Source organism: Carassius gibelio, chromosome A25, assembly GCF_023724105.1.
Source record: "Carassius gibelio isolate Cgi1373 ecotype wild population from Czech Republic chromosome A25, carGib1.2-hapl.c, whole genome shotgun sequence".
NCBI lineage: Eukaryota > Metazoa > Chordata > Actinopteri > Cypriniformes > Cyprinidae > Carassius > Carassius gibelio.
In genome coordinates, this window is record NC_068395.1 from 13,184,689 (window position 1) to 13,207,518 (window position 22,830).

General features: G+C 36.6%; 2 protein-coding genes across 5 annotated transcripts; one reads left to right on the plus strand and one right to left on the minus strand.

The window, feature by feature from the left end:
- The first annotated feature begins 1,004 nt into the window (after window positions 1-1,004).
- On the plus strand, window positions 1,005-18,708 carry LOC127947278 (ras association domain-containing protein 8-like). Of its 2 annotated transcripts, XM_052544280.1 has the most exons (6): window positions 1,020-1,282; window positions 1,520-1,564; window positions 9,742-9,945; window positions 14,029-14,993; window positions 16,457-16,601; window positions 17,503-18,708. In XM_052544280.1, exons 3-6 carry the CDS (start codon window positions 9,843-9,845, stop codon window positions 17,622-17,624), a joined length of 1,335 nt encoding a protein of 444 aa, XP_052400240.1. In that variant the 5' UTR covers window positions 1,020-1,282; window positions 1,520-1,564; window positions 9,742-9,842; the 3' UTR covers window positions 17,625-18,708. The 2 variants fall into 2 exon arrangements, with proteins under 2 accessions (XP_052400241.1, XP_052400240.1); XM_052544281.1 differs by lacking the exon at window positions 1,520-1,564 and having other exon boundaries at window positions 1,005-1,282.
- Window positions 16,626-20,851, minus strand: LOC127947279 (cytosolic 5'-nucleotidase 1B). Of its 3 annotated transcripts, none has more exons than XR_008151261.1 (8): window positions 20,740-20,851; window positions 20,546-20,585; window positions 20,309-20,431; window positions 20,085-20,217; window positions 19,503-19,625; window positions 19,228-19,382; window positions 18,794-19,129; window positions 16,626-16,985 (listed from the first exon to the last, which is right to left on the minus strand). XR_008151261.1 is itself a non-coding variant. In XM_052544282.1 (7 exons), the coding sequence occupies exons 2-7, from the start codon at window positions 20,558-20,560 to the stop codon at window positions 18,857-18,859; spliced, it is 822 nt and encodes a 273-aa protein (XP_052400242.1). In that variant the 5' UTR covers window positions 20,561-20,585; window positions 20,740-20,851; the 3' UTR covers window positions 18,565-18,856. The 3 variants fall into 3 exon arrangements, 1 of the variants encoding a protein (XP_052400242.1); XR_008151262.1 differs by lacking the exon at window positions 16,626-16,985 and adding an exon at window positions 17,477-17,614; XM_052544282.1 differs by lacking the exon at window positions 16,626-16,985 and having other exon boundaries at window positions 18,565-19,129.
- Between the last annotated feature and the right edge of the window lie 1,979 nt (window positions 20,852-22,830).

Below are 22,830 nucleotides of genomic sequence, written 5' to 3' on the forward strand. Positions count from 1 at the left end.
TTCCCCCTACATATTTTAATTTTGAGTTCACTTTTAATTATTATTCATATATTTCCATTATAATGTAAGTTATTACAAAGTATCTACTAATACAAAATATTTTGCAACACGAGAGTGCTGAAAAATAAAGTGAAAGATTTACGACTTTAGTATGTCTATTATTTTGATCATATATACATTCATACAACTATCTATCTATCTATCTATCTATCTATCTATCTATCTATCTATCTATCTATCTATCTATCTATCTATCTATCTATCTATCTATATCTATATCTATATATATATATATATATATATATATATATATATATGCATGCACACAAACACACATACATAAACATATGTTAAATAATTATAAACTTTGAATAAATAATTTCCATATTAATTTTACAAGATTCAATAAAAAAAAGCTAAAGACACAAGGTGTCAGCATTTCCACGGGTTTCTAACTGAAGTTTAGTTTCAATAATGGCGTCAAACTGTTTTTGCTGTATTTAGATGGTTTTTGTTTTGAAGGTTTTTTTTTCCTTTTTCTTTTTTTTTATCCTTATTAAAGTTTTTTAAGCGTCATTACTCTGTAAATCATTATTAAACCCGCTTTGGAACCCCACGTGTTGCGTGTAACATTTGTCAGCGCTGACAGGATTTCCAAATCATAACCGTTTCTTGTTAAATAATAGTATTTAAACAGAGACTAGTGGGGCTATTTTTAATTTAATGATTAATAATTTAAATTATTTAACTGACAGTCCTTATTGTGCAAATATATCCAATTAAAAAAAAAAAGGTCCAGATTAATGCAGCTCAATGGAGGCTTTGGTTTTCTGGGCCGTCGACTGACCTCTTGAGGAAGAGAACGGTATTCACACAAGTCCCGCCTCCTGCGACGAGATGGGCCAATAGGAGCCTCACAAAGCGGTCTCTGATTGGACAGTTAAGAGATTGAGGGCGGGACTTCACAGAATACGGCGAGTAGATGAGACGATCGTGTTTTCCACAGTCTATCTCGGATGGACTGACTGCAACACACAGTGGGAAAACTTTTTTTCTGTGGGGCGGTGATACTTACGGATGAAATCCGCAAATTTTCTCAGTCTTTTGCGCTGTAAAAAAATACAAAGTATAACAGCAGTTCGTTTATATTTAGCTTAATGCAGAGAAAACCCCTGAATATTACATTGTCCTTATAGTTTATTGCAACGTTACAAACTTTGGTCATCGTAACATCGACTCGGACAAAAAGTGGATCAGTGTTTTTCTACATTTAATCACAAAGGTAAGAATGTACAGATTTTTCATGCGGAAAACCGAATTATTAATTAATGTAACTTAAAAACAGCAGTTAGCCTATATTACGCATTCAGCAAGACAATCTGAAATATTTAGTTGCATGATTTAACTTTGTCTTCATTTTCAGATCTAACGTTTTAACGGAATAACACAATCATTAATGTTTTATTTAACTTAAAAGAAAACAATATTAAAACAGAACGTTATTTTTTATTTTTTTTAGTATTCTGTATGCAGACCATCATATCAATTGACATCAACACAAGATGTGAGTTTCTTAATCAAATCAAAATCTGAATCAAAAGTCACTGCTCCTTTTTTGTCCTCTAAATGTGGATGCAATTAATTTTTAACCAGTATATCAATATAGAGATGGTAGATTTGGGTTATTTTATTTGTAAAGTCTCTCAACTTTTATTATTTTCAGATTTTTGCAATACTATTTTTATTCAATTACTGATATTTGAAGGATCATTCTGCTTAAAAAACATGAGTAGCCTATGTGTAAGTTTGACAATTTAAACTTTTATTTGATGCAGTATATGGTTACTACGAAACCCAGTTATTATCTAGCTATTAAAACATTATTTAATGCACTTTTAATTTGTGTATGGGATGTAGAATAGCTACACGTCATACAATGCAATAGATAATACTGGCTTTGGTGGTTCTAACAAAGATTATGGAGATTTACAATCATCTGGTTATATCTTATATCATGTAGGCTATTTACTGCTAAATACTATTCAATCAAAAAAACATCTCGAGTGCATTTTTGTATTGCCACAAAAGTATGCAAAATGCTTTAGCGTGGGAATGCATAAATACTTTACCAAAAGTGGTAAGATCATGAGAGATTATTAATAAACCACTTAGTCACATTGACACTTCATCCAGTACACTCGTAACTCAGTTTTTGGCTGGTCCTTCAAAGCTTGCCTGCTGGTCACAACCATGGCAAAAGAACAAAGGCAGTATTATATCAAGCGAAACGTGCCATCCAGATGTTAGCGATTCTGCCAGTCTGCGTCCTAGCTGTGAGTTTGGAGGTAGGTTTTGGAGGAGACGTTTATTCTGAAGTGTATTAAAGCACCTCAGCTGAGACTTGGGACTCGACAAACTCTGAGATTTACAAGAGCGTAGTTAAAAACCACAGTAGGTAGACTGTTCTTGCCATCTAAAATCCTTAGAGAAGGACTTTGTTTAAAACCTGGCATGGTTTTATTCCCTTCATAGTTTTGAGGGAAGCGTTGTTTTCCTGTTGCCTTCCATGAAAGCTCCTCATTGTTTTTACTCTTACAGGCTAAATGTGCTAAACTACGTGAAAGAATCAAGCGTACAGTAGCAAAGTTCATCGCAGGACACCCAGGGGGTTTAGAAGCAAGATTTGGAGATTTAACTGTGAATTCACTCACTTTCTTCCAAAACCTCAGGTTATTGTTTTACTGGGGAGGGGAAGGAAGGTTTGTTTTCCTTCCTCCGTCGTCCCAGATGGAAGATTTGGTGAGGACACAGTTGTCCTCTGTGTTTGGCAGATGGTAGGTCTTTCGTTGTTCAGTTTGATGGTGTAGTGGTGTTGTTTGTTTACTCTGCATTTGAGTTGCACCTTAACTTTCCCTCGGAAAAGTTACACAAGGTTTAAAATATATTCCAATTCTGCCATAGCTCATAAAAGAGAATACCAGGGAAAACAGTTCTTCTATAAAAAAACAAAAAACAAAAAAACATTTGAACTTTATTATCCAATCCTACCATGTTAAAAATAGCATTTCTTAGCCATTTAACTCAAGGACGATGACTACAAATGCAAGTCTTTGATTAGAGAACGTGAGGTTGTGGGCTAGAAACATCTTATCTCCTTCAGCGTTCAGCTGCGTGGAATGTGTAACCTCAATGCTATCAGTTTTCATGGTGTAAAATCAAGGCCCAAGTCTTCGGATAACCACCTACATGCCTTCAAGGCTCAACAAAGCATTAGTCACTTGCTAATCTTTTCAGTAACTTCACTATACAGTGGCCCTTAAAGTAAAAAAAAAGAAGAAAACATTTTCATTCATGAATTTTAATTGTTTGATTCAAAAACGAAACTTTATTGATAAATAAGAAAAAGCAATTATACAAAAATACAAATGTAATAAAAAAGTGCAATAAAATAATAGTGCAGTGTTACAATACAATCTGTTTGAAGTAACACATTCACTTTCTGTGAAGAACAGATGGAAATGTAAAGCCCATAGTATACTTCAGTATTTTATGTGCACACTTGCTTATAATCTATACTGGATTTGATAGAGTGCGCGAATGTACAAGGTCGACAAATGCGCTCTAGAAAAGTTAATCTTACTCCAGCTGTGCTATATTTCTCCAGAAATTATGACAGATGAAAATTTCTTTGTAGACTTTCAAACTAAAGTTGCTGCTATCTCACGACGGTAACTGTGTAAGATTCTCCTGACCAAATTTGCGTCATGCGCACTGTACGCTGACCCTCGCATACTCGTAAAAACCGAAGTAGACTTTGCACTTAAGGCTTTAATCACTCTTGAATCAAAACATTGATCAACCTCATACCTCAGCCCCCCATTTGGTCATTTGAGGTTTGACAGTACATTTCAATCTGTTCATTGTACAAAGTAATTGCGTCACTATTAAATCTGGATTAATTTCACACTTGTCTGTCTGTCTGTCTAAGTGTTTCTTGGAGTGTTTTTACTCTTGGAACAGTTTCAGCCCAGGCCTGCAACTGATTATGGGAGAGTGCATAAATGACTAGTAATTACATGTAGCATGGCAAGCTAGCACAAGCATAAGCAGAATAAAAGGTTAATCCAAAATAGCTCAGCAATAGTAACAGCACACCATCATTACTCAGGAAATTAACTCTTTCTCTCTGGTTTTGGAAAGACCTCAAATCTTGTCTCATTTGTTGATCATTGATCCTATCTTTAATGACTTTGAGGTTTAGCCTCTACCAAGAGCTCACTTGATTCTTAACATCCAAAGGTAAGGTTTTGTCGGACATACGCTGTGTTAATTTCCCATTTGGAGGATGTTTTATTTTTTGTTGTCCTTTATTTCAGTTTTTATGCAGGTTTTGAATCTGTCAAATCTTGAGTTTTTCCTGAAGAATATGTAAGTGCCCATACAAAAACCTGCATCCAGAAATTCCATCCAAAGTTTAAGCAATGATAACTTTTGAGTAGTTATAGATTTTGTTTGTCTTAGCAAGCACCACAAATTCTTATTTTAGCCACGGACAAAGCATAAGGAAGAAGTGTTTGCCAAATATTTTTAATAAGCAGGTTGAAATGAAATGTGTTGTTTATATTTACACACAACGTTGGACAAGGAATACAGTAAAATTGGCGGGAAAATGTTGGGTACCTTACTTCATTGATTCCTGAGGGAAAATTCATATGCCTGAGTCAGAAGTATGAGCAATGGTAAGAGGATATTACTCAGCAGAGTACATTGAGATTAGCCTTAGAAACCTCACAAAATCACTGCTGCTGGAATTTATACCTCCTTCCTGCTTTCTGTCTGCAAACAACAACCTCTGTCACAGTTCATGGTGCAAGAGTTTCTTTCACTTAGTACTTTTGGTCTGAATGCTACTAAAATATAGATAAAAGATATAGAAACAAACCTGATAAATAGGTGTGCGTAATCTACTAACAACACAGTTACAATATGGGTTAAGACCTGCTTTTTGTTTGGGGGGGGGGGGTAATCTGACTATTGCAAACCTTAGTAAATCACCTTGCATGACTTAAATACTCTTCTTCCATAAACTTTGCGTCTGAAATGGAAACTCCTACAAATGCGTATGCAATGAGGTCAGAACAACTCTGATGCCTTACATTGCTAATTGTGTCTTTAGTAGATCCTGAAAGTAGTTTTTTAATGCCAAAACAGGGTTTGCATTAGTAAATCTGGCCCAAAGTTTTCAAGTGGAATGATGTCATCATGAGGAAGCCAGAAATGGCTTCAATAAATGGACAGTCAGTTCCCAAGTGCTTCACTGTGACATTCACAAATGGTGCTTGATTAACTTCTGCAGAGCTCGATTTAGACCAACTAAAGTGATCGCTTGTACTCATCATGATGTGCAGATGATTGATTAGAGTCCTCATGGTGGGGCAGCAATCAAATTCAGCACAGGCTCTTCCTGATTAAGGCCTGAACAAAACCGTTCAAAATGCCAAATGTTGTACTTCTCAATTTCCACGCTTGACTCGGATGTGTCTCGTGGCCAGAGTTGGGTATACGTTTCTGTAAGCTAATTACTTTTCCTGGTAACGCAGTAAATTATATTTATGTTATTTGATAACAGTTACTAATGCCAATAAAATGATGTTACTTATTAGTGTTGCAAATGCAGTGTTAAAAATTATTAACTAAAAAATCATGTTTTGCAGGCAAGTATGCCCTTTAATAAATCACCGGACAATGTGAGCTAAAATGGCGACAAGTCCTACAAAATTTAGATGCAATGGAAAGTCATATTTCAATTTGTATGAATCATAAAGTTGCACTCAATATATTTTAGTCCGACATTATAGTTTGGGAAAAGTCAAGTAAGTGAATGTGTACAAGTTTATGTCACATAATTATTGTCAATAATTTGGCAGCTTCCTTGACTGAATTTAAATACATTGTATGTTTTCCACCAACTGGCAACCCGGGGTGCTAAAATACATTCGGGTAAACTTGCAGTGGGTGGAGTCACACAGACCAAAACTAAAATAGATATTCTGACACAGAATGCACATTTTCAAAACAGAATAACTGACTGTAGCATTGTTGTTCAGATAAACAACTATGTTAACTTGGCATGTTTCTTAAATATCTGCAAACATACCATGGTATTTTTATGTTATAAAGTCAAAAACTTGCACAGTGTACCTTTATATAACAAATGTTTTGATATTGCATTTTGTACAATGTCTGATTGGACAATCTTGGTTCCCTTGTATTTTTGGTTCACTCAGTCAAATATATATGCAGCAGATGTGAAGTCATCCGTTAACTGGGCTTCTTTGCCTCAGTGATCGCTCCTGCAAAAATGTCAGAATAGAGTCGGCTGCAGGCCACTTTTGCGCTAGTTGGAAAAAGGACACATATAATGGCACCACAATGCATCTGACTATCAGCTACAGGGCTCCATCTGTTCTCAAAGACACTAAAGGGTAGTAAAAATGAAGGACAAAACACTTATCTGCTCACAGAAGGGCAAAATGGGGAGAAAATGAAATGCATCATGTAAAAAAAAAAACATAATTCAGTGTTGAGTCAATGTTGTGTTACAATTCCAAAAGTGTGATTTTTTTTTTATTCATTTATATCGTATAAATTTATGAGCCATTCTTAAATCTGATTTGAATGTCCTTGCGTTGGCAGCCTGGATTCTGAACGATTCCAAACCATATATAAATCAAAAATTAGAAATTTGGCAAGAACTCCACATCGACTCCAGTAGCTATTTGGTTTTGTTGTTATAAGCTCTCTTTTTTTTCCATTTTGGCTCAGATAGAAGAGCTGTTATAGGGGTTCCACCGCACCATATGTCTCTGCACTAAACCAGAGATATTCAGTGTACTCCCTTATACAGGGTTGAAAAAAGCAAGTGAAAAGACACTTTTTCTCTTGGGTAATTCTGGGAAATAATGGCTTGACTGTTTAATGCAAAGTATTATTATATATTGTATTCAAACAAGATGGTTACTGTTGCAGAAATGGTAGAGGGTGACAATAACAACTTCAAGGTCATGGTTTGGAAACATGTCCTGATAAAGTAAAGTTTAAAAAAAAAAACTGTAAGCTGCTTTGGATAAAAATGGATTCATTTTAAAGCTGTTTTTCAAGGTGCATCATGAATGAATTTTATCTGTGTAAGATTTCCAGATCAGCTTGTTAATTTTTTCATTTATTTTTAATTACCAAGGATCTTGAGCTAATTCTGTTGAAAAAATTTGAATAATTATATGTTTTAACAACTTGGTTTTTAGTCCCAAAGGGTTGTCCTATGAGGACTGCACATTGATTTTTTTATGGTTAATGCCTTATTTTGTGTGCTTGCAGATTTTATTAGCGCAGGACGGGTGTAGAATTTCATTCAGAGAGGAGATCTGTCTTGATGCTGTGGTCTTTGGCTGCTGCAGTGCATTACTTTTCCAGCATAGTGCCCCATACAGTCAGTAAATCATCCCTGTCCCTCCTCCGGAGCCAAACTCAAGGCTCTATAAACATAATGAACAGATGAAAAGAATGGACTTGTTTTGATATCAGAACTTCTTCAAAGAAATAGAGGGAATGGACGAAAATAAAAATGCCCTGAATATACTAAAAAATAAAAGGAGACTATGGATTATCTTGTCATTGTTAGTTTATGTTAACAACAACAACAAAATGTGTATAAAAATGTATAACAACATTTATACAGTGTATGAAAGCTACATGAATAAGCTTTCCATTGATGTATGGTTTATTAGGATCGGACAATATTTGCCCGAGATACAACTATTTGAAAATCTGGAATCTGAGGGTACAAAAAAATTAAAATAATGAGAAAATCGCCTTTAAACTTGTCCAAATGAAGTTCTTAGCAATGCATATTACTAATCAAAAGTTAAGTTTTGATATATTTACAGTAAGAAATTTACAAAATATCTTAATGGAACATGATCTTTACTCAATATCCTAATGATTTTTGGCATAAAAGAAAAATCGTAAACTTTTTATCCATAAAAGTTTTTTTTTTTTTTTTTTTGACTATTGCTAAAAATATACCCCAACGATTTAAGACTGGTTTTGTGGTCCAGGGTCACACACACACACACACATATATATTAATGAGAAACAAAACAGCAGCTGTATAGTCAAACACAAAGACAATCGATACAAATTTTTGCACAAAGTGACAACCAATTGAACTTGCCTGTGAATTTTATACAAAATATTGTATTCATAATACTGTATATAAAACTGATACTGTCAATTTAACCATTAATTAATTATTAAAAATTCATATATAACTGTTTGGGTAAAATGATGAAATGAGGTATATATTATTGATAATAAGAAAGGAAGTCACATTGTGATATTTACAGTGAAACGGCAGGCTAAAAATTGAACTAGGAATGATGGGAAACAGACATAATTACCTTTTTTTTTTTTTTTTTATTAAAGCAGGCTTTCTTAGTCCCTGGACTTGTAAATGGACTCAGACCTCTTTTTGGCTCTTTTAACTGCTAACATGCATGCGGAGAGCTCTGTATATTCTGGATGACTCCGCTGTCTTACTGAATTCTACTCGTTTTAAAAAGATGTTCTCATTTGTAAAGCTTGAAATATATTCAGTGACTTTGGATATTTATATTTTTGCTTTGGTTTATTATTGCACTTTCTTCAGTAAATCTGCAAGTAGACCTTATGCCAGTCTGAGACTCTTTTACATCACAGTATTTGTAACTCTCTCTTTGCTGAGCGAATAAACTGAGAGCTTATGAATTTTCTCAGCAAATCTGAAGATATGCTCCGGCGTGCATGGCTGCCAGCCCATCGTCCTAAAATTCTACCTGTTCAAGTGGGAGGAACATAATGTGAGGTCCAGCTGGTCTCACTGTAGCAGGACGTCTACACTGCGGCCAACTGTTTTTCATGTCATCCTCCTCCTCTTCACACCTTCAGCACACCTCCACAAAAGACACTGATTCATAGATTTGTTTCTTGGAAAAAAGGCTATTTTTGGACCATGTGTAAGCTGTTGTTTCAAAGATACAGAATCATTTTTAGACAGCAGTATCTTGTTTCTTTGTTACATGCAATACAAAAGTTGATTGTTCAACTAGTCAGAGATCTGAGGAAGGAAACATGTCCATCTGGAAGCTCAGAGGTCTCCTGCTAATAGCACAACCATTTCCTTTTACAAAGCTTTCCTGATTAGGAAATGCTCTCATTATAACACTTGTCTTTGTTCCTAGACAGATGCATTTCAGATTATTGTAACGTTAATGGGTATTTGTTTAAGCTTTGTTCTCTCAGTTGAGAACAAAAAGACAAATCTTATGGGGAACAAATCATTTGCATTTACAGAAGAAAATAAAGCAGCAAAACAATAGTGTTAAAAGGATAGTTCACACCGAAATGGCCATTTTGTCATTATTTACTCACCCTCTTGTCGTTCCAACTCATTTTGCTGTCCTTATTAAACATAAGAAAGCTCAGAAAATTACACCAAAAGTGATCCATATGCGCGATATTTAAATCCCTCTGGCGCCTTAAAAATTGCTTTGTGTGATGAACAGACTTGCTAAACGAAATACCAGTCAATGATCAAATTCATCTCAGACGTCCACAATTTGTAGTATGAGAACATCTGCACAAGGCAGTGAGAAGTATATATCATTCCCAGGTGTTTCCTAACCCGTGTTTTGGTTTTTGCAGAGTTGCCGTTAGGGGATGACGGCTGTGCCGCTGGACCCCTAGAGCAGGACGGTATGACGTCACAGACCAGCAGCCCCAGACCCTCCAGAGTTTGACCCGGGATGGAGCTGAAGGTGTGGGTCGATGGAGTTCAGCGTGTGATCTGTGGGGTCACAGAGGCCACCACCTGCCAGGAAGTGGTCATCGCTCTGGCTCAAGCAATTGGTAGGGAGACTCTTATTATGAAGTAGCTCTTTTAATTCAGTCCTTCATATTAAAAAAAAAAGTGTTGGAGAAGCTACTTTGCAATAGGTTAAGCTACAAAATTATTCATAGTAGTTCACGTAAGAAAGAAAACTCATTATTTACTCTCATGTTGTTTAAAACTAGTATGACTCAACAAATTAGACATTATCTAACTTAAACTCTACACTAAACAGAAATATTAAAACAAATATATCCTAACTGATATTTATGTATGGAAACCATGGTTATAAGTGGCAGTATTATCTAAATATTTGGGACTGTTTACACCTGGTCAATTCATGCGTTTTCTCAAATCGGATACCTAATATATATCAATTCATGCGTTTTCTCAAATCGGATACCTAATATGTACATAGTATATATCTTCCTTGGTCGATAACTTTTTCTGCTTGGCTGATGTGTTTAATGCTCAGACTTTTATTTTGATGGCGCTGAGAAAGGTATCGCCTTAGTGCACAGCATTCACATTCTCCCTCTTGTTCGCTGTCGTTGTTAACAGTTCTGTTTAAGACAGATAAAAGTCTCTCTAATAATCCAATATAATGGTTAAACAAAGGAATTGATGTTTACAAAGTATAAGTGGTCGACCGATCAGTGTTGTTTGACAGCCAATGCCGATATCTTGGAAAGTGAGGGGCCAATAGCCAATGTAGTTTTTTAAAATTATTAATATTTAAGAAATTAGAAATAACTTGACAATGGATTAAAAGAAATGTGTAAAACAAACATACATATACTTTAGATTATAGTATTTTTCCACAAATAAATAAATATTTAATAAAAAGACACTGTAACCAATGGGGACTCTGTATTCTGGGAGTTTTGTGTGCATTGGGAATCATATTTTTCAAATATAGTACATACAGCACAGTGAAACTGACATGAATACGACAGAGGGCAAATGCATACAGCACAGCATAATTTGAAATCACTAGTTTAAAGTTTAAAGAATTCAATTCACATGGACCGACCGTCACACAGAAAACACGTGATCAAGCTGGATAAAAATACACACTCCACAAGATCCCACCGCTGGATTTGATTGAGTTTGCAAGGTTTGTGAAATTAAATGTTCATCCTGCTTTCCAAGATATTGGCATTGGCTTTCAAAAAAACTATATCGGCCACTACTAATATATCCAAGGACTAAATGCCCTCCGAAACACTTTAGAGACTTAGATTTACTGTAAGTCTGATTACTCAAACCACTTCAGGAGGTGGTCTGAAATGCATTCCTGATGAAACTGGACAAGTGTAAATGCATGTGATTGCTGAAACCACATATGTATATTTAACTCCTCCTAAAATGTAAAAAAAAAATAAAAAATACAATAAAAGTGTGAGAGCAAGTTATTGGGTATATATCATGTTATAGTCAGATATGACAGCGCTAATGCAACACAGTAGCTGAGCAATGAGCATCTCTTCAGCAAGCCGACATGCAAACTGCCAGTGAAACAAAGTAAGTCGTTGACGCTCAACACACAATCGTCCTCATTAAAAGTAATGAGACGAAATTATTTTGCGAGTGCTGATGCCACGCTCTTCAGTCTTTGATCTTGAAATTAGCTAATGATGAGTAAAATGCAGCACATATCTGTTGCTGTCGCTGGCGTGAACTCGACGTTAAATTTGCTTGTAGTGCGGGAAAACTTAAAACACAGCGCATAGACTTTTGGGAATACTATTTAGTCCCAGAAGGCACACTTCATATAGACTTGTGGTCTTGCAGATTTTCAATGACTACCACATGCTCGAAAGGGGGTCCCATTTGTCATTTTAGGTCTGGCCCACGAGCGCCCCTTTGCAACCACTATGCACCTTTGATGCACACTTCTGCTGAGCAGACCTCTACCCAAGAGTCAGAGAGGTATTAGGTCAATAAAGTGTGAATTTAGGACTGACATTTAATTATGGCTCAAATGCATAGGTAGTTCACTGAACAAACTGATCCACCAAAATGTATCAGGCTTCCCAACACACAAGGACTAACACAATATGACAAAAACATTCATGGACAATTCTGTCATGCTATTCTGTCATGCTTTTTCTGTCAAAAGCTCTTAACTGGAAAATAGCTTAAACTACAAAAAAATAAAAAATAATGGAATGGTTTGGAAGATTTAAATCATGGAAGCTATAGTTGCTAACACAGATGTGCCATAAATTCGCAGTAATGTTGAAACCATCTGGCATCCAGGTTGATTGAGTAATCATCATCCCTTTCATAATTGTAAAGAAGATTAAGTATCAGAGAGTTTGTACTGACTTTCCAAGTTTAACAGGCATATTTTAAGGAGTTTCAAGGAGATGGTCAACAAAGCTGATTTCAGTTAATTACATCACCAGTGGGACCCAAAGCAATTTGTTTTTGATTCAAACCTCTTTTGGTTGACGTCACCGTTTGATTCTATTTTCATCTGCACTCAGACTAGTATAATCTCAAACCCCCCTCTCGTATGAGGGAGAAACGTGCTGGCACAACCAAAGTGCCCACTGACATGGAAAATCTGACTCATTCTACTGAAAGAAAGAACAAACTCTTAAGAACACCTCCATTTTCTTTCACAGTTTTGGGAGTAATCTGTATGTTTTACAGAGGGAAGAATCACAGTTCACTCTTTCAAATGTGTATCTTCAAATGAAGTTCACTAATCAGATGAAGAAGAATTATTTGGTCATTTTGCCCTAAAGCAAATATGGTAGTGGAAAAGGACAGGAAATGATGGGCGGAAGAGGGTGGAACGAGATTGGAAAAAACATCCTTAATATAATTGTGTATTCACATAACAATGATATAAGTCATAACATGACAGATTTAAACAAGAATTACACTATTTTATTTATTTTTTTTTTCATTAAAAAGGTTTTAACATACACGTGAAAGTACACTATTCACACTTAAATTGTTATAATTCATAAACGCTTTTGAATAAAGGTTGGTCTCTTTTTAAAGAAGACAATCTGCAGATTATTGCAGAAGTGAAATCATTTAAAAAAATGAAAGCATAAAAAAGTTATAAAAGTTTATATTTACTGTAAATAGATTTATTATTTTATTTTTATTATATTTTATATAAAATAAATATTTTATAAAATATGTTTTAATCCAAAATTGCTATAAAATTAAAGCCATATATCTCAATAAGTTGTGTTCCAAATTTGAAGTTGATATAAAAAAAAATTTAGGTTCATATGCAATTTTGTTTAGGCGTTATACCACAAAAAGCCACCGGGTGTCATTTAAACTCCATTGAATTTTTTGGATGCATTTGTTTGTCACAAATGTATCAATTTCTCTCTCAATATTATGTCTATAACCACCAAATATGGAATCTTGAGACTCAGACCTTTCCAACGATATGTATTTTGTCAAGATTATGAAAAGTTTTGATTCTAAAAGACCGTAATATATTTGGAATATGACCCCTCCCACTAAGGGGGAGGACCACGCTAAAATATTTTAAAGTACGATTTCCATGGTAACGCAGTGTCTGATTTCAAAATGGTTTTCATAAGATGAATTTGGAGTATATAAGCTTTCAAATGATATATAATTTATGATGATTACTAAAACATGTGATAGGGAAAAAGGAAGCGGAGTAGATTTTTTGTGACAAAGGTCAGAACTCCTGTTATGATGTATATGTTTTGAGGTGCACTCTTTTTATAAATTAATCTTTTACTGTTCCTTCATAATTTTTAATAACAAAACGTGGTCAAATATCTATTTAGGAGTCTTAGACCTTTCCAACGATATATAGTTTGTCATGATTAGATTAGGATATAATTGTAATATATTGAAGTAAATTTAGGCGTCCTGTATACGGGACGGTGACATTTAACAGGTTAAAGTAATACTACGTTTGGGAAGTATGTACACTAATATGAGATTGTAAATCAGACTGTTTTGTTTTACAAAGAGCGGTTAATTTAGCATGATGCTAAGCATGAAGTCAATTGTGCTACATAACAGAGAGCACATTTAATATCTATGTCTCCAGTCTTATTGATAGTTCTCATTGATATTCTTTTCAATAGGTCGCACAGGACGCTATACACTGATTGAAAAATGGAGGGACACCGAGCGACATCTCGTTCCTCACGAGAGTCCGGTGGCCTCACTGAACACTTGGGGGCAGTATGCAGGCGACGTGCAGTTTATCCTACACCGCACAGGTCCATCTCTCAATGAGTACCCCTCAACCGAAGGTCTGAATTCTCGAGGCCCAGAGCGTGGCTTGCATCGGCAGAGCCTTCCGTTGATGGCCAAGCTCCGAGCTCCGGGTGATCGGTCCTTCTGTCGGCGTGAACCACGCCGCAAATCTCTGACCTACACCGGTGCGCCCCGCAGTCTGAGGGACATCCTTAGTGGAGGAAGGCTCGGTGACACCAGTGCCAGACAACGAGAGGTTTTAGTAAAAAGTCCCCACAATTCGCCGTCACTCTCCCCCCGGGTATCAGCCCAAAGAATGGAGGACCTTACCCAACTGGTGAGACTGCAGAGGGAGACACTTTCGTTTCTAGACAGCAGGACGGAGGCGTACGAGGCAGAGCTCCGAATGATGACTGAGAAAAGAGTTGGACTCGAGGACGATGAATTGTATGTGAAGATGATGGAGGAAGTTTCAAGGTTGGAAAAGCAGGTGCGAAGGAACAAGGTAGACATCGAGGAAGAAGAATTCTGGGCATCCGAGCTGGAGATTGAGCGGGAGAGCGAGAGGCAGCTGCAGGAGCACCTCCAGGAGTTGAGCAGTCGGGTGCGCGGCTGTGAGGCGGATCTGGAACAGCGGCTGATGTCTCTGCACGGCGTAGAGGCAGGCATAGAGGCTCAAAAGCAACATAAGGAGATCAGAGACAGCCAGCAGGCCAGTGAGGGGGAAGTGAAGGCTAGACTCCAGAGAGTGAAATCAGAGCTCAAGGCTCTGGCTCAACACACGGCCCAGCTTGAAAACAGCTCAAGAGCAGTGGAGCGCTCGCTGGCTGAGTCATGCAAGAGACGGCAGGTACGTTAAGGTTCACAAACAGAAACCTGAGTAATCAGTATGACATTTTTAAATTGAAGACTGCAAGGGTAAGCAGTGGTGTTATGCCACTGATTCTTACTAAAAAGATTCTTTTTAACCAGTATACAGAGTTTATAGAAGAGAATCAACCCCTTTTGAATCACATTTTGTTGCTTTGCAGCCTGAAATGAAGACGGACACAGTTTTTGGCTTTATCTAGCTGTATTTACTCAGTGCAACTTACAACATCCAAGTAAAAGATATAAGATGTATATAAAAGTGTTACCAGACCTACATTTCACTGCTTGTTGTATGTCATATAACTTGTACGTGACAAATGAAATCTTGAATCTTGAAATGTAAGAATATTTTTAAAGGGGGTCGATTCTTTTCTGTACACACTGTATTGTGAGTTGGCTGCAAATTAGTGTACAAGATAAACCATTAAATGATTTCTGTTCATCTCAGTACCAGTTGTTTTGGTGGTGCAGGATCCCCCAGAATAACATAAATTAATTCAGCCATATTTGTTCATGGGCACTAAAGGCTGATATACGCTACAAAACGTTTGCTCTAATTTGCTGTCTGGATGAGCGGATGCTACTGTAGTTGCCGAAAGTCACTGGACTATGGCCAGTCAGAGTTGAGAGATTTCACATAAAATCGAAATGATGGTCCCAGACTCAGACAATGATTCAATCCATTTGAAGGATATTAATCACGTTTGATTAATGTTTATAATTCGGTATTGTCATCTTTGTACGTTGTTTAGTCTATGATAAACAGTTTTTCTTCTGTATCCAGTCGGCAAGTGAAGGATACCAAGTTGTTTTAAAATCTGTACTGATATAAAAGTTGTGTAGTGTATTTCTGTCTTAAGTTTGATGTCAAGACATGTTAACATGCCGATTAGCTGATGACACCACAAGAACGTACGATCATTAGTCCTTCATTAGTGACTAGCTTAAGCTGTGATGTCAAAGGCAGCAGGGAACATTTCCATTTCATGCTTTTGAGAGCCATCCAAAAATATCTGCATCTGCTAGCAGTGACTAACTGGACCAGGCCAACCAGCCAAACCTTGACTTTTGGTTTCCGCCTCAAGTCTTCTTAAGCAGTTAAACCAGCAAAACGTTGATGCAGGTTGACTAGCCTCAACAAATGGTGAGCATCATGGCTGGCTAAGGTACACCAACTGGACCAGTACCAAACTGGCACTAACTAGCAATGGAATTCATGCTAGGTTTTTAGCAGAGGTGTATCTAAAACATTTTTCAATTCTTGTGATTGCAGTAAATGCAAAAATGACGCATGTGTTTGGAATCATGAGCTAATTTTGTGAAAGTACATTGGAGCATTGTTCCTGTTTATATCCCGTTGTTCGTGCATTGCTGCAGGCTGAATGCCAGTTGCAATGCTACACAAACATTTCATTAGCACCTTCTCCACCCTCTTTCCGTCAGGCGAGTCAGTACGAACTGGAGCAGCTTACCAAAGAGTTGAGGCAGGTAAACCTACAGCAGTTCATTCAACAAACAGGCACCAAAGTCACGGTTCTGCCCGTGGAGCCCAGTGATGAGGACTCCAGCAACACAACAGATGATAAAGGTATTGTTTTTTTATTGCCAATATATCTAAAGCCCCATGGTTATGCTCCACACAGTATGAATACTGTTAGGACTCAACATGAATGAAGACAAGACCTCAACCATAATGAGTAACAAGCCCATTTTACAAGGTTCATTAATAGCCAGACCACATCTGGGTTTAATTTAGTGCAGTGCCAAGTAACTTTTCACTTCCACATCAAGTCCATGTTGGACAGTCTTCTCCTGTAAAATACATAAGGCTGAGGGTGATTCAGAAACACTGCAGTTTTGGTGTGCTCCTGCTTCGTCAGTGCCGTGAAAGATTATAGTTGCAGCAGTTGACTCATGCACTCTGTCGAGTGTAGAAATATGCTGTTTCTTTCTGACTTTACTGACGTCAAGCCTGGAAGAAAAATAACATTGCAGTTGCAAGCCTTCCATTTGTAGACCACCTTGTGGTTAGAGTTGGTATTGTACGTGTTATTCCTGCAATCATTACCAAACAGTTTAATATACTAAGTCTAATATGAATATTACCATATAACATACTGAATGCAGCCTGTAGCTGATAAAATAATGAGTGAAAACCACAGATGATATTATTGCCAGCTTAGTCATCACACTGGAAATAAGTTTGCATTGTGGGATACAGCAGCGTGCTCTGTTGTATTTGCATATTCTGTGCATTGTATCCATACTATACACCACAGAAATAGTAGTATGGTGGTGTGATATTCCAAACAAGCAACCATTATTGGAATAAAGCAAAGATCTTTGGAAATATTTGGTCAAGATTGCACTAATTTTGTTTGAGTTCTTGAGTTCCTCTTAGCACAAACTGTAGTTAAAATAATCTTTACAATCCCAAGCACAATGCAATGTGAGACAAAGCTCTTTAATTGTTTTCTTTCATTTCCCAGACTTTGCTGCATTAACTGGCTCACTGAAACGACCGGGCGCATCTCATCCAGTGGCTGGCAGCATCCATGAACTCCACAGTCCAATCTCATCAGGTTTGAATCCTGAGGGCATCTACGTTTGAGGAGCATAAATCACTTCAGTAGATGCAAATCAGATTTTTAAAAACCTCTCCTTATATGTTTTAGACTGAGTTGATTTGATTTGTTGCACAATGAAGGAGAACTTCAGTGGTATAATGAAGACCTCTCAAGCGGTTTTTCAATTCTGTCATAATACTTGATCTTGATCACAAAGAGCTGCATACCATTTCAAATACAAACAATAAGTATGCTGGTTTTCATATTTGTAGTGTCTACTGTTAGAAAGTGATACCTGTAACCTCGTCACATACAACAAAAAACTAGGCGATGAAGGATGAATTACTTTGGAAGCATAAATATATTTTTGTATTCTTATTTTAGTCTCTAAAAACATTTGTATGAATGTGCCACTTTCAAGCTGACCGGTGATATTTAGTTGTTTTTTATTGTTTTTTTCATACGATGGCTTGTGTTATCCGTTTATGTAAGTGTTTTTACTACGTTGAGCCAAAGACGATCTCCTTTTTCAGTTGCAATATATTACTGCATGACCGCAAAATATCGTACTACTCCTTGCTTTAATTTAGCAAATGTCATCATAGTTGAAATATGCATAACTAATACTGACAAATACAAAAGTGTCATTGCTTGAAAATGTACTTTTAATCTTAAAGGGATACTGGGACAGTTCACCCAAAATTAAACATTATTTCTTGTTTTAATATCTCACTGTATTGAGATAAAATTGGGTGAACTGTACCTTATATGTTAGTATATATTTGTCTGTTTCAATATATTAAATCACAGCTATTTAGCTGAAAATAGTGCCTTACTGAAATTCAACCCAAGCCATGTTAGTATCAGACTCTGTGAATTAAATTTCAGTATTTTCAGTGTTTGTATAAAATATATTATGATGTTTTGTGTTCAGATTTGCTCATATGGTGTCTTGTACATATGGCTGCATTCAATTTCAGTAGATTTTGGGGGTATTTAAACTTTTTTTATTTGATTCCTAAAGTCAGCATGTACTATAAATTTTGTAAACATAGAAAAGCTTCATATAAACCCCTAGAAAGTCTGTATGTAGTACTGTGAATCACTATTAAACCCAAATCACCCCTATATGAATGCTTCTTATTTTACAACATAACCCTTTTGAATAATGCATGCAAAGTCAAGTGTAACAGCAAAGGAACAGAAATGGCACCTGAATGAAATGAAAGGTAAGCCACACTTGTGTTGTAAACCACAAGCTTAGTGTTACGAACTCTCAGGAATGTGTGGCCAAGTCCCTCATGTTGTGAAGGCCACAATCCCAGAGTATGTGGGGTTTAACCACAGCTAGTATGGGGCTGCAGGGAGCTCCAGCCAGACAAAACGCCTCGTCCACATCCAGACCCCATCCCCGGAGAGTTTTCAGGGCAGATGCACAGACGTTCGTAGAGCCCCATGCTGTTAAAACACAAATGCAGAGAGGGCTGTTCTCTCGCCCAAACCTCCTCCTCATCTGACCGATCAGAACGGCAAACTCCTTCATGCAGATCTGGCAACATAAGACTAGGTTTATATTTCAAATGAAACTTAAAAGTGGTACAAGGGCTAATAAAGATGATTGCATAAATACAAATATTTCATGATTACCTTTGCTGCTTTGAAGGTCTCTATTTGGGTTTCACTGAATCCAAAATCTGAAAGACTATCAAGTGAATCCTCAGTGAAACCGATAGCATCACCTGAGATAATGACCTTGAGGACGTGATCATCACACTGATCGTACAGCAAAGCAGCTGGAATTCCTAAATGCAACAAAATGGGCAAACTTTAATATGTATTAATGCAAGTATTTGATGAAAAAACAAACAAACAATGCATTAAAAATAAATATTATTTTAAAACTGAATTGTTGAACTTTGTACCTGTATGCAGAGCTTCACAGACATCATCCCTGTCAGTAGAGAGGAACAGCTTAACTTTGTTTGACTGAAGAGTATTTATGAGTTCTTCCTTTTTGCAAAAGAAAAATTTGCCTATTTCTAGACCTGGTGATAAAAAAAAATGCAATATAAGATTTGGATAATTGCATAAAACAAATAATTAAAAAAGTAAATAAAAAAATAAGTCATTTTTTTAAGTATTAAAGTCACAAAACCTATGTTTTTTTATTATTATTATTATTTATTATTATTTTTTTTAAATCATTGTGAGAAATCCAAGATATTTTTTTATAAATTATTACCGAACTATAAAAGTAGCATGACATTTTTTTACATTCATTACATATATCACCTGCCATAAAATGGTGATTCTGATGATTTGGTTAATAAAACAAAGTCAAAACTGTATTACAAAACATTAAATACAAAACCTTTTAAAACTATTTTGGCAGCACCTCCATTAAATGACCACTTTGTGAAAAAAAAAAAAAAAGTTATAGTTCATATTTTTATAATTATATATAATCTATAAAGTGCCATATTAAAAATGTCAAGTGAACTTACCATAATACTTCACACTCTCAACTATCTTCATTTTGATTTCTTCAGAGCACTCCTTTGCGATGAGGATCACTTCAAAAAGCAAAGACTCTGTCTCTTTCTGTTCCACAAGTCTCTCGTTCACTATTTGCACTGCCTACATTCACAGCAAGCATTAGGAAATCATAAACAAAACAAAAAAACCTCCCCAGAAATATAATAACATTTAATAACCAGACCTGTCCTACCTTAATAAAAGTGACTGCTCTTCCTTTGGGTAGTGCATCATCTGTGTTTGTGGACGTGGAGATCGAGTCCAAGTCAAACAGGTCATTATACTGCAGCGCTATTATAAGAGGACCGGTGCAATTCTGAACAAACAGATGAGCTGCAGTTATAAATGAGCGTAAATCGCACGTCATTACGTGTCTTTAGTTACTGGAGAGAAGTTAACACGCAGACAGAGTAGTAACTTTTGACTTCACCTTTTCATCGTCCATATTCTTCAAAATATCCCTCCTTTACCTGCATAAACAGACGCGGAAGTGAAGAAAACGTGGCGAGCGGTTAACGTTACTTAAACGAACACAGAGCAAAACTGCGTGTAGTTTTGCACGATATTGACACTCCTAAAGGACATATATGATGTAATAAAATAATGAAACTTGAGTAACTTTACCTATATACTTCCCGCCTGCTTCAAGCTGCATTGTGTACACAGTGACAGTCTGCAAACCAAGTGCACTATTATTAGTAGCCTACTGCTGTCATTCACTTTCATTGTAATCCGCCGCCACCCTGCGCCCTGGAGCGGCACATCAGATTAAAGGGTTAGTTCATCCAAAAATTAAAATTATGTCATTAATAGCCCTATTCGGACTGGACTAGTTTTACAGGGGGTCGTTAGAGAAATATGTGTTTCACTGAGGCACTTGGTGATTTTAATACCGTCCGAATCAGCCACGTCAATGTTTTTCTCACACAACCTCTGTGATAATTCCAGAGCAAATTAACTACTGTTTTTCAGCAAACTCAGTGATCCTCTGAGAAAACGAATCTCGTCCAAATGTGAAAGTCTCTGATTGCCGGTGATATTTTATTTCACAACGCGTTTCCTTGTGTGTTTTGGCCAACGTTAATTACTGTAGATGCTCTTACCGCGTGCATGTTTCATATATTTGCTTACCGGCAAAGAAATAATAATAAAAAATTTATAAAAATAATAAAATCAAGAGCAAGATCACGTAAACTGTTAATACCGGCTATTGTAATATCAGCATGAGGTAAGATTACTCACGTTCATTTATGCACTCAGTTACATAATTTTAGTCCCGTCCGAATTGGTACATGAAAATCGCAGACGTCAGGTGGTAGGAATTGAAACTCAAACGTAGTTTAGAAAAATAGTCCCATCCAAATAGGGCTAATGACTCACCCTCATGTCGTTCCAAACTCGTAAGACCTCCGTTCATCTTCGGAACACAGTTTAAGATATTTTAGATTTCGTCAAAAAATTATTTGGACCAAAATGTATTTTCGATGCTTCAACAAATTCTAACTGACCCTCTGATGTCACATGGACTACTTTGATGATGTTTTTTATAAGATGAATATATATATATACATACAGGGGCGTAGCAACCGGGGGGGACGGGGGGGACGGGGGGGACACATCCCCCGCACTTTTAGAAACAGGTGATTCTGACCCCTGCTAATTTTTTTTTTTTTTTTTAGGATCCAGCGTGAATATTTCCTGTAGTGTTCTCTGATTTGTTACTTAGATTTGAGTGAAGTAACATTCAGCCAATCACAGAGCGAATCATCTCCTGGGCGCGTCTGCTATGAGCTTCAAATCTCTTGTTGCTCTTCTGAATTTTCGTTCGTTCGTTTGTTCACTTTGCTATTAGGCCGTCTGGGATAAAATGCACCCCAGAAAAAAGTAAAGGACGATTACATCCTTTTTTCAAACACACACTGTAAGTATGTTACAGAATGTCGCGATGACACGAATCGCGCGATAAAGTTTTCATGTTATGATTTATTGAATCCGTATGGACCTCGTCACGTCGCGCCGGATTCAGTGTGTTAAATGCTCTCCTAATTGTCACTTTGGATTAAAGCGTCTGCTAAATAAGACGTAACAATATTATTGGTTTCTGCTGTCTTTTGTTTGTCTACGTGCTGCTCGCGGAGTAAAATGATCATTTCACAATAATCATATTTGTTTTGCAACGAATATCTTAGAATACTTTATCAAGTTTTATTCTTTTAATTCATAACTGTTACTTTATGTCCTAACTAGTCTGCAGGAAAGGCAGGCTGTGACGTCACTGGCAGAGAGAGGGGGCAGTTGCTCAACCTCTCCAGAATGTGTACAGGTGAGATTTGCATCTGGGTTACTCCGCTGCGGTACCCCCGAAGCAATCTAAAATAGTCCGAATATAAACACTTATTATAGGTGCACCCTAGTGATTCAGGACAAGCTAAAAACACGGTTTGGAAAATAGATTCATGGTGTACTCGCTTATTATATACATTTTTCTACATTTTGAACACACACAAAGTTACGGACCGCAGCTCTGATTGGTTGTTTTGGTTTTTTACCGGGAGGGATGTATTTCTGCAAATGGCAATAGGAGCACTGGGAGGAGCCAGAGCAGCTTGATTTTTCAGATTATCTGTCTCATATTTTTCATAAAATGTATGTTTTATAAAATTACTGTAGATGTAATCTGTATACTCATTTAACACCTGTTTTTGTCCAACTGTT